This window comes from Pinus tabuliformis, chromosome J, assembly GCF_031772625.1.
Source record: "Pinus tabuliformis cultivar Carrire ecotype Pingquan chromosome J, CPIR1, whole genome shotgun sequence".
Classification (NCBI taxonomy): Eukaryota; Viridiplantae; Streptophyta; class Pinopsida; order Pinales; family Pinaceae; genus Pinus; species Pinus tabuliformis.
The window spans coordinates 533,502,481-533,516,016 of record NC_142295.1 but is presented as its reverse complement, the minus strand read 5'-3'; the positions used below and the strand labels follow the sequence as shown (position 1 = coordinate 533,516,016).

At 37.7% G+C, this 13,536-nt stretch overlaps 1 protein-coding gene across 1 annotated transcript in view; it reads right to left on the bottom strand.

Annotated features, from left to right (window-relative positions):
• LOC149228119 (ergosterol biosynthetic protein 28-like) overlaps positions 1–13,536 on the bottom strand; it is a 122,422-nt gene that overhangs the window by 17,861 nt on the left and 91,025 nt on the right. Inside the window, exon 2 of the mRNA XM_089375644.1 lies at positions 7,316–7,522. Within this exon, the coding sequence (XP_089231770.1) occupies positions 7,316–7,522 (207 nt within the window). The remainder of the gene's footprint in view (positions 1–7,315; positions 7,523–13,536) is intronic.

Genomic DNA, 13,536 nt, shown 5'->3' with positions numbered 1-13,536 from the left:
GCAATAAAAGTTGTTATGAAAAACTCAAAGTCTTGATGAAGTAGTCTAGGGTTTATGAAAAAAACCCTAGCAAGAAGTTGAAGAGGATGTGTCTCTTGTTTGTAACTAAGTTTGAGTATTTGATGTCTAAAGATTAATACTTCCATTATATGATTCTGATATGGTTAACTTCATGCTTCTATAGTTTTGGTTATACTTGCTCTCTAAGTTGTGAAGGTACATAATCTTCAAGATGGTGAAGATGCTCGTAAAGTAAAGTTGATATGATAAGCATGATGAAGAAAGTTATGTGAATGATGATGGTCATGATAACTCTAATAAGAAAGATGGAAGCCATGAAAGATTCTCCAATGTCGTAGAAAAGAAGTAGAACTCCCTAAGTTAAGAGGGAGCCTGGATGAAATCTCCCTAAGTTAAGAGGGAGCTTGAATGAAAGAAATCTCCCTAAAGTTAAGAGGGAGCTTGGATGAAAGGAATCTCCCTAGTTGAGAGGGAGGTCATATCATAGTCATGATGGACACCTTGAAAGAAGAAATTGGAGAATGTATTTTGAAGGGTTGTTGAGATAAGAAGAGTCGGATCTATTTGTAGAATATGTTGTTGCATGAAAAGTAGGAAAGGAAGTTGTATGGTTGAGGAATATTCTGTCAAGATTCATTTGGAAAGCTCTAAGTCCTACTGTGAAAAGTTGAGAAGCAACATCAAGTTGTCTGGAAGACCTTAGAGGTTTGTATCTATTTATGTACATTTGAAAGTTTGTTACTGATTGGGGTTGTGTTTGTACAAGTAAATCTCTCGAAGGTTTGATAGCATGTTTTACATGCTTAGGGTTGTTGATCAGTTTGATCGGGAGAGATTTGTTGCTGATCTGTTTGATCAGGGAGGATTTGTTACCGATTGGAATAATCGGGAAGTTGAGGCTTTGTGTGTGAGACATTGCCTGGGAGGACATCTAGCCGACACTATGTGTTGATGTCTAGTTCCCGAAGTAGGGAGGGTGGCATTGGTCGTAGAGCTCTGACCTCAGATACGCACCTAGATCTCTGGGTTGATGGTTAGTAAGTAATCCTGATGGTACCTAGAGAGGTTGAAAGCTTTAGTCCATCTTAGTCCCACTTGGATAGATTTCCCTGGTCAGGAATCTAGTCCATGGCATTGCGGTGCCTAAACTGTTGGAGGACCTTGGATAGATTTCCCTGGTCAGGAATCTAGTCCATGGCATTGTGGTGCCTAAATTCCTCATGGTTCATGTGTTCTGAGATCTTCCTTGTACTTGTGAATACCTCCCTAGTTAAGGAGTGTTGAAATATGTAACTAGGTCCAATCTTCATAAATGTATTTGAAATGTACTTATCAAAAGAATGAAGAAAAGATTATTATTATTATGACTTATTAAAACATGGGTTTCATCCTTGGGTCATATTGTTTTAGGTCAAAGTTCCCATTGAGGACTTCTAGGATTTATTCTAAGTCATTAGAGTCATTGTACATTAAAAGAGACCCTTCTTAGGCTTTTGAATCATGTAAAAATAATTATTTTTTAGTCAAAAATGAATTTAGTCCTCTCCACACCAAGTCAGCCTCAAGAAGAGTAATTTGACCTCCTTGGAAGGTTATATATACAAGGCAGTTTGAATTCATTTGGAGCATCTCATCTCTCTCACACATAGTTCAATATCTGAAGCTGGAAGCTAGGAAGTGCAAAATTTGAAAAGGGCTGGAAGGAGTGCTAGAAAGGAGTGTGAGTTTCTGGAGGAAGATAGAAGACCTCAAGATCGAAATTTTGGGACAACTCTCACTCACTTCTGAGGTGTATCAAGGGAGATTGAAGTTTTCCTAATCTAGTCGAAGTTGTTGTTGCTACTACTATTGGGTCGAAGTTGCTACTGCATGTTGATGCTGCTAGGTCGAAGTTGCTTTTGAAGGGTCATCATCTGCAAGAAGGATTGAGGGCTGACTTGGTGTGGAGGAAGTCTTTGTCTAGGTCAAGAGTCTTGGATTATCTCGAGAAATTATTGAAGGAAGAATTGTTGACTGCATTTTCCCCTAGATAAGGGTTTTTCCCTGGCTGTCCGCCTACATCTGTTGTCCTTATGCTATTGTTTTGGTAATTGCTTGATGAACTAAAAGATAAAAGAAGAACATAAAGATAAAAGAATCACAAGTAATTATCTAAATAAGAAAATCTTTATGCCTTTCTGATTTTCTAACAGGGACATGTCCCTTGGGTGTCACATACATTTCGACAAGTATAAATAGAAGATATGATGTCTTCTCCACCAACAAAGAAGCAACCCTGATCTGATTTTTTTCTGAGGTTTGTCTTCTCTTGGTTACACGTGTGAGGAGAAAGAGGACGAGTTGACCAACGTTGACCAGATTGTTTGATCTGTGTTTTGACCGGTTTTGACCACAGCAAACTGAGTTTGACTGGGCCACAGCTGGCTGCAGGGCGTTGACTACAAGGTTGCAGGGCATTAACCGTAGAACTGCAAGTCGTTGACCGTGGGGCCACAGGGTGTTGACCATAAGGCCACATGGGGTTGACCGCAAACTTTGACTGCATAATTTAACCAGTTTGACAGCAGAATTCAAAAGTGATTTCTGACAAAATTGACCAGGGTTGACTGATATGAGCTTGACCAAGTTTCACTGGTATTTGACTTCAATTATTGGCACAAATTTCTAGACAAAATCATTGATTTTGTTAACCTTGCTGAAGAATAATTTCTCCTTAAGAAAAGTTGTTGGGTTTTCTCCCAAGGTTGGGTTCCCAGGGTAAAAATAATGTCTCTATTGTGCATCACTCTCTTTCTATGATCTTTACTGTTTCCGCTGCATTTATTGTCAATATTTTCTGAAGTGTAATTGCTCAATGATATCAGTGGCATATAAATACTGTGTGAAAATCATTAGGAAGTAATTATCTGGCAGAAAATGTTATTCTGTTGTGCATCTTGTAGAAAAATTCAACAAAAGGTGGCTAGCCTAGTATTGCAACGTAGAACCTAGTACCACACATTGTATAAGAGCAAAGGAGTTTGTACTTGCAAGGTTCAGCCATGACTTGCAAATTTCCATTGGACAGCAATCAACCAAGGGTTTAGATTTCTAAACGCAAGCATTAGCAACAATCCACCAAAGGCAAATAGGCAACACTGAGGAGAGATTGGATTAAAGTAAGTTCAACCTATTTTCAATATTTTAGTTAGGCTACACGTAGTTTGTTGTTGTGTATGTTGGTTAGCATACATAGCAAACACAACAGAGTATTTTGGTCAAGCATACAAAACAAATCCTTTTGATGTGTATGCCAGTTAGCACACACACAAAAATAATTTGTTGTGTTTGTTGGTTGACATACACACCAAAATACATTGATGTGTATGCCAGTTAGCATACACAACAAAATAATTTGTTGTTTATGTTGGTTGACATACACACCAAAATACATTGATGTGTGTGCTAGTTAAATCATGATTTTCTAGTGGAAAAGAATGGCCTATATGTGCATTTGATGCAACCTCACTTCCATAAATCTCTAAGGAAACATAGGCTATTGTAATGACTTGAAATGATGCCAGTACAAAATAATTTGGGATTCTTCTCTAGATCTGTATAGCATAATGCCAATGAAACATTTTTCGCTGCTTGATCGAGGTCCTCTTTATTATAAATATGCCATTTGGTTTTAACATCAAGTTTTCCATACACAAGCGAGTGTTTAGCATGGTTGTGTCAAGCATAGTTTGGAGATATCCAAGGTCAAAGAAACTCTGATTATTGCAATATAAAATTATTGATCCTTAGCCACAAGGAGGGCACATTGGTTGGTCGATATTTGTATACATATTTTGTTAGTGTTTGTTTTCATAATCAATGAAATCCTATTGTCTAAGTTGGAGGTGAAGTTGAGATATCTAAGTTGTAGGGTTATTATTTTTTAGGGGAGCGACTCAAGAATGAATTAACTCTACAGTGTACATAACCAAGGCCCTATCAAGTGAATTCATTGGAAAATTTGTTAGTACTTTCTTGGAAGCATATCATATAGTATTTACTACTGTGAATGTAAGAAGATTGAGATCATATTCACATATTTATAGTCATTAGCCTAGGTCTTTACAATGACATTATAAATGATTGAAACATTTGAGAATCCTTAATTAGGAATCCCTGATTCCTAATTATGGGACAAATATTGCACCTACATCGGATTCTTCAGCTAATTCAAGCTTCGTGTAAGATTGGAAATTTAGGCATCAAAACTAGAATCAATAGTATTAGCCACCAAGCTAAAAATCCTTCAAAATGCAATCCACTAAACAGGGTCTTCAAACATTATACAAGTCCTCATGCATCGTAAGTGGTAATAGTAATCAAAGTTCACTCTTGAGGGGTAACTATGTGAATTAAATACTGCATTATTTCATTGTTAACCCAAGTTCGATTCCTCTAGTAAGGATCAACAACTTCATCCATCGCTAACAATGAGGACAAAAGTCCAGTGTTGGGTCCTAGAGGGTGAGACATACTTGTCTAGACCAATTAGTTTACTCCAAAGGCCATCCACAAATGTGGGGAAGCATCCTTGGGTTTCTCCCAGGAATTATTTCCTTTAATATATATATATATAGACACACATATATACCCAAGGCCCAACCACCTGCTATATTTAGTAGTTTTGTGCCAATAAGTGCCCAATGCAAATCCCCCTCGATGAAGTGAACTAGTTTACACTAACAACTTTACTAGGGATACAATCCTCGAATATGGAGAAGCATCCCTTGGGTTTCCCTACGAGGTCTTCATTGGAAAAAAAGGTGTGTGTGTGTGTGCGTGTGAAATTTTTTATTAAGTAATCAAAATTATGGTTGATCATACGAATTTCAAGAATGGGTTTGCCAAAATATATGTGTGTGAGAGAGATGTTATAATTGATCAATATGATGTCAAAAGTTTAAACTTTATGGAATCGAGAATGGTATTAGTATATATGCATCATGGTTAAGTTAATTTCCTATGTATTTTCAAAAAATTCCCTACTATTTCTTTGTTGGGGATTTGTCTATATTCTTTTAACTTTTTTGATATATATTATTGTCAATCCCAACCAACCATTTCTTGGAAATTTCGACAAACTTTCTAACCATTTTGGACACCCATATCCACATTTGCAATGTTGTTGCATTCCGGAGACTTGTGCAACACAGGTCAATACCTTCAACAACTTTTCAAGTGTGAAAGCTTAAACCTTTAAATGAAAGACTTCTTTTGTAAGGTTTTGTAAGCATTGAAAAATTGCAAGTTATTGCATCATTTTAAGGATACCTCACAAAAACTATGGTCAAAGCTCTCTGCCAGTAATTATATCATAATAATGTAAAAATGTTGTCTATGCAGAGACTTGCAATTGTCAAGCATACGACTCTCTAGTTATTCAATTTTCTTAAACAGAAATCATGTTCCAACAATATTGGCCTAGAAAATCTGGGTCCCCTTGAAGTCAATTTCATAGTTCAGACAAATTCAGCTTGCAACTAGTAGATTCTGTAAGTCTTGTTTATCTGATTTGGATCCAGCATGGAACCACATTGGAGCAACTTAATCAAATGAATCTGGATAAACAGCTAATGGCCAGTGCTTAAATAGTAAAATCACTACAGTCTCTTGCGGCTCTCACTTACAATACTAAATCACATAGGCATTGTTCATGCTATGTCAAATGGGTCTAGCCCAAGCTGTAGTGTGATGGAGTATTATCCTCCCCACCCAGAGTTCTATTCCCGCAAATGATGTATTGATCTCATAAAAAGTATATGTTGTAACAGATTTGAGCCTTGTTGTTGACCTGGACTTGTGCCCTGAAGAATCTAGGGTTTTATCCTTGATACCATCCTGGGAATGAGGGGAAGTGCTCAAAGGTTTTCCCCAGGAAACGCTACATGGAAAAAAAAAACATTGTTCCTGTTATGTAAAGGGATTTTTAACTCTTAGAGGCGAGGAATATGTCAGTAATAAAAAGCTTTTGGCAGGCTAATTAATGGCTATAATAGCTATCTGATGTAGTGGCAAGCACGTGAAAGAAGGAAAAATGATCTCAATGCATTACAACTTCTTCAGAAATTTGTGTTCCAAAACATCTAAGTGAAAGCCATAAAAGGTACATGTAAAAGTGAGGCACAAGAGGTACATAATACAGATAGTAGACTTTGGCACAGTTATGTTGATCAGTCGAATGTAAAAATCTGACATGATGATCAGGCACTGTATATTCTCAAGTTTCCCACTTTACAAGAAATTTCCACAGGAAAAGGGAAGTTGATAGATTCCAACAGTCAATTGGTGCATGAACAAAGTTGATTAAACTTTAAAGCCTTCACTGTTTATTAGATAAGAAAAGATAAATATATAAATGTCCAACAAATGACCAGAAATGTAGGTCAATGGGGTGGGAAAAAAATACAAGCAATAAACACCTGCAGGACTGCCTAAGGCTACTCTGAAAGCATTAAGCAAGCTAAACTAACCAATACATGAGTTATGCATGAAAAAACATGAACAAGAAATGTCGAAAAAAGAAAGAAAAGAAGCACAGGCTAGATATAACAGTGAGGCCCTAGATCAATATACGCATCCCAGATGGAAATACGAGTTGGGGTGGATGGGAGAAGGGGAACCCTTATCAAACCCTCAGTGGTTGAGGAGGGATTGATACATAGCCTGATGATGTCATCTGAAAACTCAGGGAGGGCCTAAGAAGGCAGAATGTGAGACCCTGGGCAGATGCCAACCATCCTCTGAAACTCCCCTAACACTCCAGTCTGTTCAAAAGAATCTCATAATGGAAAACTGATGGGAAAATACTGTGTGGGGTCCAAGTTGAGAAATGTACCCAATTGTGGGATCGCACACCTTGCCTAATTGTGGGATCACCCCATTGAAAACATTTAATGCTTCTTGGTAGAAAAACTATCCCTAAGAAAGACAGTAAATCTTTGATGTTGAAAAATATATTAAAAGGTAATAAGATGTTCACTTTTATTTTCATAAGCTTATGCTTCCTCAGAATCTGAACTGGAATTTTAATTCAATGCGATTTCTTTTATCTGTCAAACATGGGGAATTAAGCATGGAGCTGTGGCTGAGCATAGTAATAGAAGAGCATATTTTGATGATGCTCCTCAAATTTATCTATAAAATCATCAAGCTATTCACCCTGCTCATTGGAACACTACAAATATCAGTTTCCATTGAAAGAGAATAAGCAGACATCTCTTCTCAAATGTGTAGAAGCATTTTGAAAGAAAAATACCTGCAAAGAAAGCAACTGTAGCCAAGTTGGTTATTGCCATTGTATGATAGATAAGATATTCTGTTAGGAAATGCCCCAAAGCATAGAAGAATGATAGGAGTGTGACCAAATAAAGAGGCCCATTCTCAAGGTTTAATGCACACATAAAGCAAAGTGTGCAAGTCAGAAGTGTCCAAACTCCAAATGTTCTTCCATGCACTTCGGTCACTAGAGAGCAAGACATCAAAGTATTAATCAAGAGAGTCACAATATACATGCCAAGACTAGAAAAAGAAAGAAACACTGTATTAGATATATTGATGTGCAATAATTCATATACACATTTCATTTTTAAAGCAGCAACTAGAAGGAAAAGTTTTACAATACCTGAAACCAAACAGAACCATTTAACCCATATAGACTTTAATCCACGTCAAAAGAGATTATTATACTTTAATAAAAGAAGAATAGATCAGCCTATTTATGCCATACGGATAACATGTTGTGAGGAACCTAGATCCACTTCAAGAGGAATGTCCAAAATTGGAAACGGATTGAACCACTGTATTTAATTAAAGACAAAGGCGTTTTGACTAATAACTTTAACACACAATTTGCCCAAGTGAGTGGCAGTTCGGAATAAATAAATTACAAAAAAAATCGTTATTTTACAGCGTAGAAAATTTGGTCACATATAATTGCTTAAAATAGTTTTAGCAGAAGCACTGCTATGACAGCCCAAATGAATCAAATATTTGCTGAAGTACACAACCAAATGCTATCAACAGAAATAAGAAAAAGAGAAATCTAGAGGACACATGGAAGGACATTTCTAAGCAGCTCAGTTGCAAGAAGGTGGGTTGCGAATATGGCCACCAGACTGTTGTTGTGAATCAGAAAAGGCACAAAGCTGCCAAGGATGAATCTGAAATTTGTCACATGGTTGTTGCAGGATAGCACACATGATGAGGAGAAGCAATACTGAGTTGAAAAACTTTATCACCTTTTAAAACTTGATGAAACCAGATGAGCCAAGGGGTCCTAGCTGAGAGCTCAGGTCCCCTATTTAGAAAAGGGCAGTAGGCTGACAAAAGAATTTTTTAAAACCTAGGCCAGAAAAGAAGCAATCGAGAAGATGTTTGTGCTCAAAATGTGACCGGTTAGCTCAATGGCAGGAAGAAATTGAAGAAGAGTTTGTTGCCTGCTACAAGATGGTCTTTAAATCTCAGTGGCAAGTAATGTGGGTTTGCCATGCAAAAGTGCCTGGACATGGTACCATGGCACCTCTCTAAGTGACACTCACAGGCATGTGCTCAGGTGCTGACTCTTGATGAGTTGACAACAACGATGAAAATGGATAATGACAAGTTGCTTGGCTTGATCATTGGATGTGTTAATGCTTAAAACTATCGAGTTAAAAAATAACCTAGGGAAGGTACATTGTCACCCCCATGCATTCCTTCTACACTTCAAGCTAATGCTTGCTAGCCTCAAAGGGTAATTTCTGCTAACAAAACTACTTCAGATCTGCATAAACTCCTGCTGTTCTGTCAAAAATCAGACTTGCGATCTGCTTCAAATCAGTTCCAAACAGCAAGGACATAACAAGTTTACACTTAGATATTTTAGCCTTGGTTTCTATGCAAAACTCCATTTAAGCACCTCAAATCAGTGAACTATTGATGCTGATCCGCTGATAAAATTCAAAACAGCAGCATAAAAACTATGAATTTTCAACTATATGACCAATATCCTTGAATCCACTGGGCTATGGGTTGAATGGAGAAGAAAAATAGTTAAGCAGGAGTGGTTCCAAAGGTTAACTGACTCAGAAAATCCCAAATAGAGAGATTTAACCACCGAAACTTAAAACCTTACCCCAGAGATGTGTATACAATGTTTGTGGATATCAGTTTCAAGCTCAAGTGTCCAAAGGGAAATAAAACCGTTACTCCAGAGATGTGTATACAATGTTCATGGGTATCAGTTTCAAGCTCAAGTACTCAAAAAGACACAAGTCGCTTCCAAAGCACCCTCATTTGCCAAGTCCAGGGATTGGATCTCATGGACATTACGAAAGGACCTCCAACTCTCACAGACTGGTATGTTCTCTCACAATCACTTGAAAAGAATGGAGAGGGAGGAAGAATGGAGAAACCAAGGATAATAATGATCCGTCATCTCAACATCACTCTCTGGCTCTTTGTTTTCCATGGAAAAATCTTCAGAATTTCATTAATCAAATAAAATAGAGGGATTTACATTCTGTATATGCTTGAAAGCATTGCTAGACTTCTGAAAGTGATATCTAGGAGATAAGCTCCTTCAGACCTGCTTGCATCATAATTACAATTTTTGGAAAAACCCTTCTGAATTTTGTGATCATTTTCCTGAAGCTTTCCTATCACCCTTATACTAACAGCTGTAGTAGTACAACAAAACTACACCAACCTTCTATAGCTTGACTTATAACATTCTGACTTATATATTCCCAAGACAGATCAGCTGAAACCAATAAGATTCATAGAATATCCCATCAGAATATACAAGGACTAAAATATAGGGTTGTGAAAGTAAGTAGAGCAGTGACCATCCAGATCTTCAGAAATCTATATGCCTAGGATCCAATCTGACAGCATCATTTGACGAGGAATCTGCTTGAGTTTTCCTTTCTCTTGAAATGTCATGGAAAGAGACACATGAAAACTGACATTGCAGGTGTCGGGTTCGTACCAAATCACCAAAGCAAGGTTCAGCCGAGGCACTAACTGGCAGCCGACAGGAGAGCAGGGATGATCAAGCAACAAGAAGTCGGGACACACAGCCGCTGGCAGGAAGTCAAGCTGAGGTAGAAAGCGGTGGGGCCAACAAAGGCAGCAAACTGAAAACTATTGGTGTCAGCAAGCGACTGCAAGTTGCGGAGACGACAGCTCGACAAACACACACCAGACAACAGAGATAGGGCCAGCTGAAAAGGAAACAAATTGAGACATACGACCAACCGGCTGCAGGCAGAGGGCAATCGACATAGCATGAGTGGTCGATAGCAAAAGGAGTTGTTGCCAACAGTAGACTTGTGGAGGAAACGTGAAACCGACAGGGTGTCAACAGTCGAGTTGCCATTGCCAGATTGCATGCGGGTGTCAGATCCAGCCAAGGGATGGTTGCTCAAGGACAAGGAAAACAATGTTGCCAAGGAAATAAGCAGAACAACATGCTAACAGGAAAAAGACAATCTAGCCAGGGGCCGTAGTGTCCAACTGGGCGCAGAGAAACAACAGCAAGCCATGTGTGAGGGACAAGATTGGAGTCACTACACAGTACCGCAGTCACCAGTGGTCGTAGATCAGGCCTACGTAGGAGTTTACAAGGCTGTGCAAGAGTTTACAAGGTCTGCAGTTGGAAAGTGGACAGGTCAAGATGCATGTCAGCAAAGCACAGGTGTGCAGACTAAGTTGCCAAAGCCTCCAACATAGTTACACTGTTGAAATTTTGATGTTCTATGTTGTAACAATCACTTATTCCAAAACTTCTTTTTGCTGCAATATTAGTTAAGCAATTGTAGATAGAACATAAATCAAATTCACAATAGAAGACAGCCAAGAACAACATTAGACACAGAGAATTTAGGTCCAATGACCAAGTAAAAACCCAAAAGGGGAAAACCCAACCAGATTCTTCTTCTATTAGGTGTCAATTGTTCAGCAGAGATACAGAGTACAATGAGATCAAGAGAATGAGTAGGTTCACCCAAATCTAAAGAAGTTGTAGCATAAAGATCACTGGTAGCAGCAGCAAATGTAAACACTGAATCAACCTTTCCTTCAACTGAATCAACCTTCGCTCACCAAGTTCTGCTCTTACTCTCCAAGTCTCTCTCTCACAATCCTTCAAGTCTCTCCAACTCTTTCTCAAGTTTGAATTCTTCTTTCACAATGCACAAGTAGGTGAGGAGAAGAGATGATAAGAGATACATATATAGGAGGAGCAACGAATTCTTGTCATAAAAGAGGAGCAACACACATGCCCTAATGAAGAGTAACATATGCCATTTAGGGGAGTGTAACTCATGCCATTAATAGAGGAATGCATGCCTTAGTAACTTATGCCATTAAGAGAGGGACGCATGCCTTAGTAACTTATGCCAATAAGAAAAGTACAAATGCCTTAGTTAAGGAGAGTATAACATATGCATTAAAAAGAGAGTAAGAAGAATCTTTTATGACATGCCTTCAATGAGTGTAAGAGGAATATGCCATGCCTTCAATGAGTGTAAGAGGAATATGCCATGTCTTTAATGAGAGCGTAAGAGAGAGTGTAATGTATCATTAAGAGAGAGAGAGTTGCGTAGTGCCATGTGAGTCATCAAGGAGAGAGGTGTGAAGTGATTGAGGTGATGAAGGTAAGGTGACTTGTAATTCCTTTTAATAGTAATATCATAGTATCATAAAGGATAATAATAATAATATTAATAATATTGATGATTAAGTTGAGATTGAACTATTAGGATTGATTAATGATAAGTTAAGTGATTTTCCTTCAACTATACTTGATTACCAATTGATGCAAGGTGATTTACTATTTTTGGAAAGTCATACTTGAAATGCTAGACATGACTTTCTATTTTTAGAAAGTCACTCCAGAATTGTCAGAAATGAGATTTTATCTATGTTGCATGAGTTTCTGGAATGTGGGAACGTTGGGAACTTGGGTACGGGTGTCGGGAATGGTTAGAGGTTTCCCCAAAATTTACAAGAAACGGATAATCAGGAGCGGTAATATTATATAATAAAAAAATTTAAAAAAAATAATATATATATATATATATATTAATTATATAATTTATATAATAATCAAAATTAATATTGAATCAAAATATTCAAATATTAAAATCAATTTAAATATATAAATAATAAATATATAATCTCTCTTTTATATAAATATATTCTTTGGGTGTCTCTCTCCCTGAGTCTCTCCCTTTTATATATATAAAATATTAAAATGTCAAGTTCATTACGACACATGACGAGTCTTTGAAACAATCTGGCTTAAAAATACAAAGGAACAATTTTACATATGTTTCTCTAGTTATTCTTAAGAGAAAAAGTAAAGCAACTCTAATGTTTAAGCACTAACTGCCACATTCAATATGCACACACAATCTTTTGTGATATATATGCATAAACAACAAAAGAAATACTCATCTGCATGACATCTCAGATATCACCCTTACATCGAGGTGCCACACACTTCGTTAACCCATCAAGAGATAGCTCCAGTTTCTCAATTAAGGATATCGGTGTAAAGGATGTCTTTGGCCTTTCTTCCTACAAAGGTTTCAACTTAGGCTCATGTTTTGTGGGCAGTTCAACATATTTCTCTACAGGCTTTGTATTCCCCAACCCCAGGGAATGCGAGAACTCCAAAAAAAACAGTCTTCAAAGCTTCCGGAACTTTCCCAAGCTCCCATTGGAGCTCCTGCTGAAAAGGGAACGTTCCCATACAGTTCCAAAGCTCCCAGAAGCACAGGAACCATTGGAATGGGTTTCCCAACTCTTGGGAGAAGTTCCCGTGTAACATAGGATTTTATGTAAGGAAATTCATCCCTGAGCTGCCAATTTTCAACACACACGAGCCAGCACAAGGCAGACTGAGGTTTCCAGGGTGTTGTTTGCGAGGTAAAAGACTTTGGGGTTTGAGCAACTGTAGAAAGAGTGAGAGGAACGCAGGGATCTTCTTCATCAAGTGAAGTTGTTTTTTGGCAGAGTTTAATCAATTGGACAGGGCTGTCAACTGGTCTCATGTTTGAAGATCTCTTGGACGGGTTGTCCAACTACATCATCTAGAAGGAGAGGATTGCATTGGTGTTAGAGGAGAATGTGTTGAAATATGTAACTAGGTTCGGTCTTCATAATGACATAAGTAATTATGATTTTATGTATTCAATGTAAAGACAAAAATAAATTTATTATTGTTATTCTTGAGGCATGGGTTTCATGCCCAATAGAATTTTATTTTTAGGTCAAGCACCCATTGAGTGCTTCTAGGTTTGTCATAAAGTCAATTGAGTCATTGTCATGTATGGAAGATCCATTTGGGCATGTTACATATGACTCATAGTTGAGTCAAAAGACCTTCCAAGACCTTGTCAAATGTGTAAGCTACAAGTCGACCTTCTCAAAATACAAGTCGGCCTAGAGACAGTGACAAGTCGGCCTCTTTGAAGTGACAAGAATCCTATA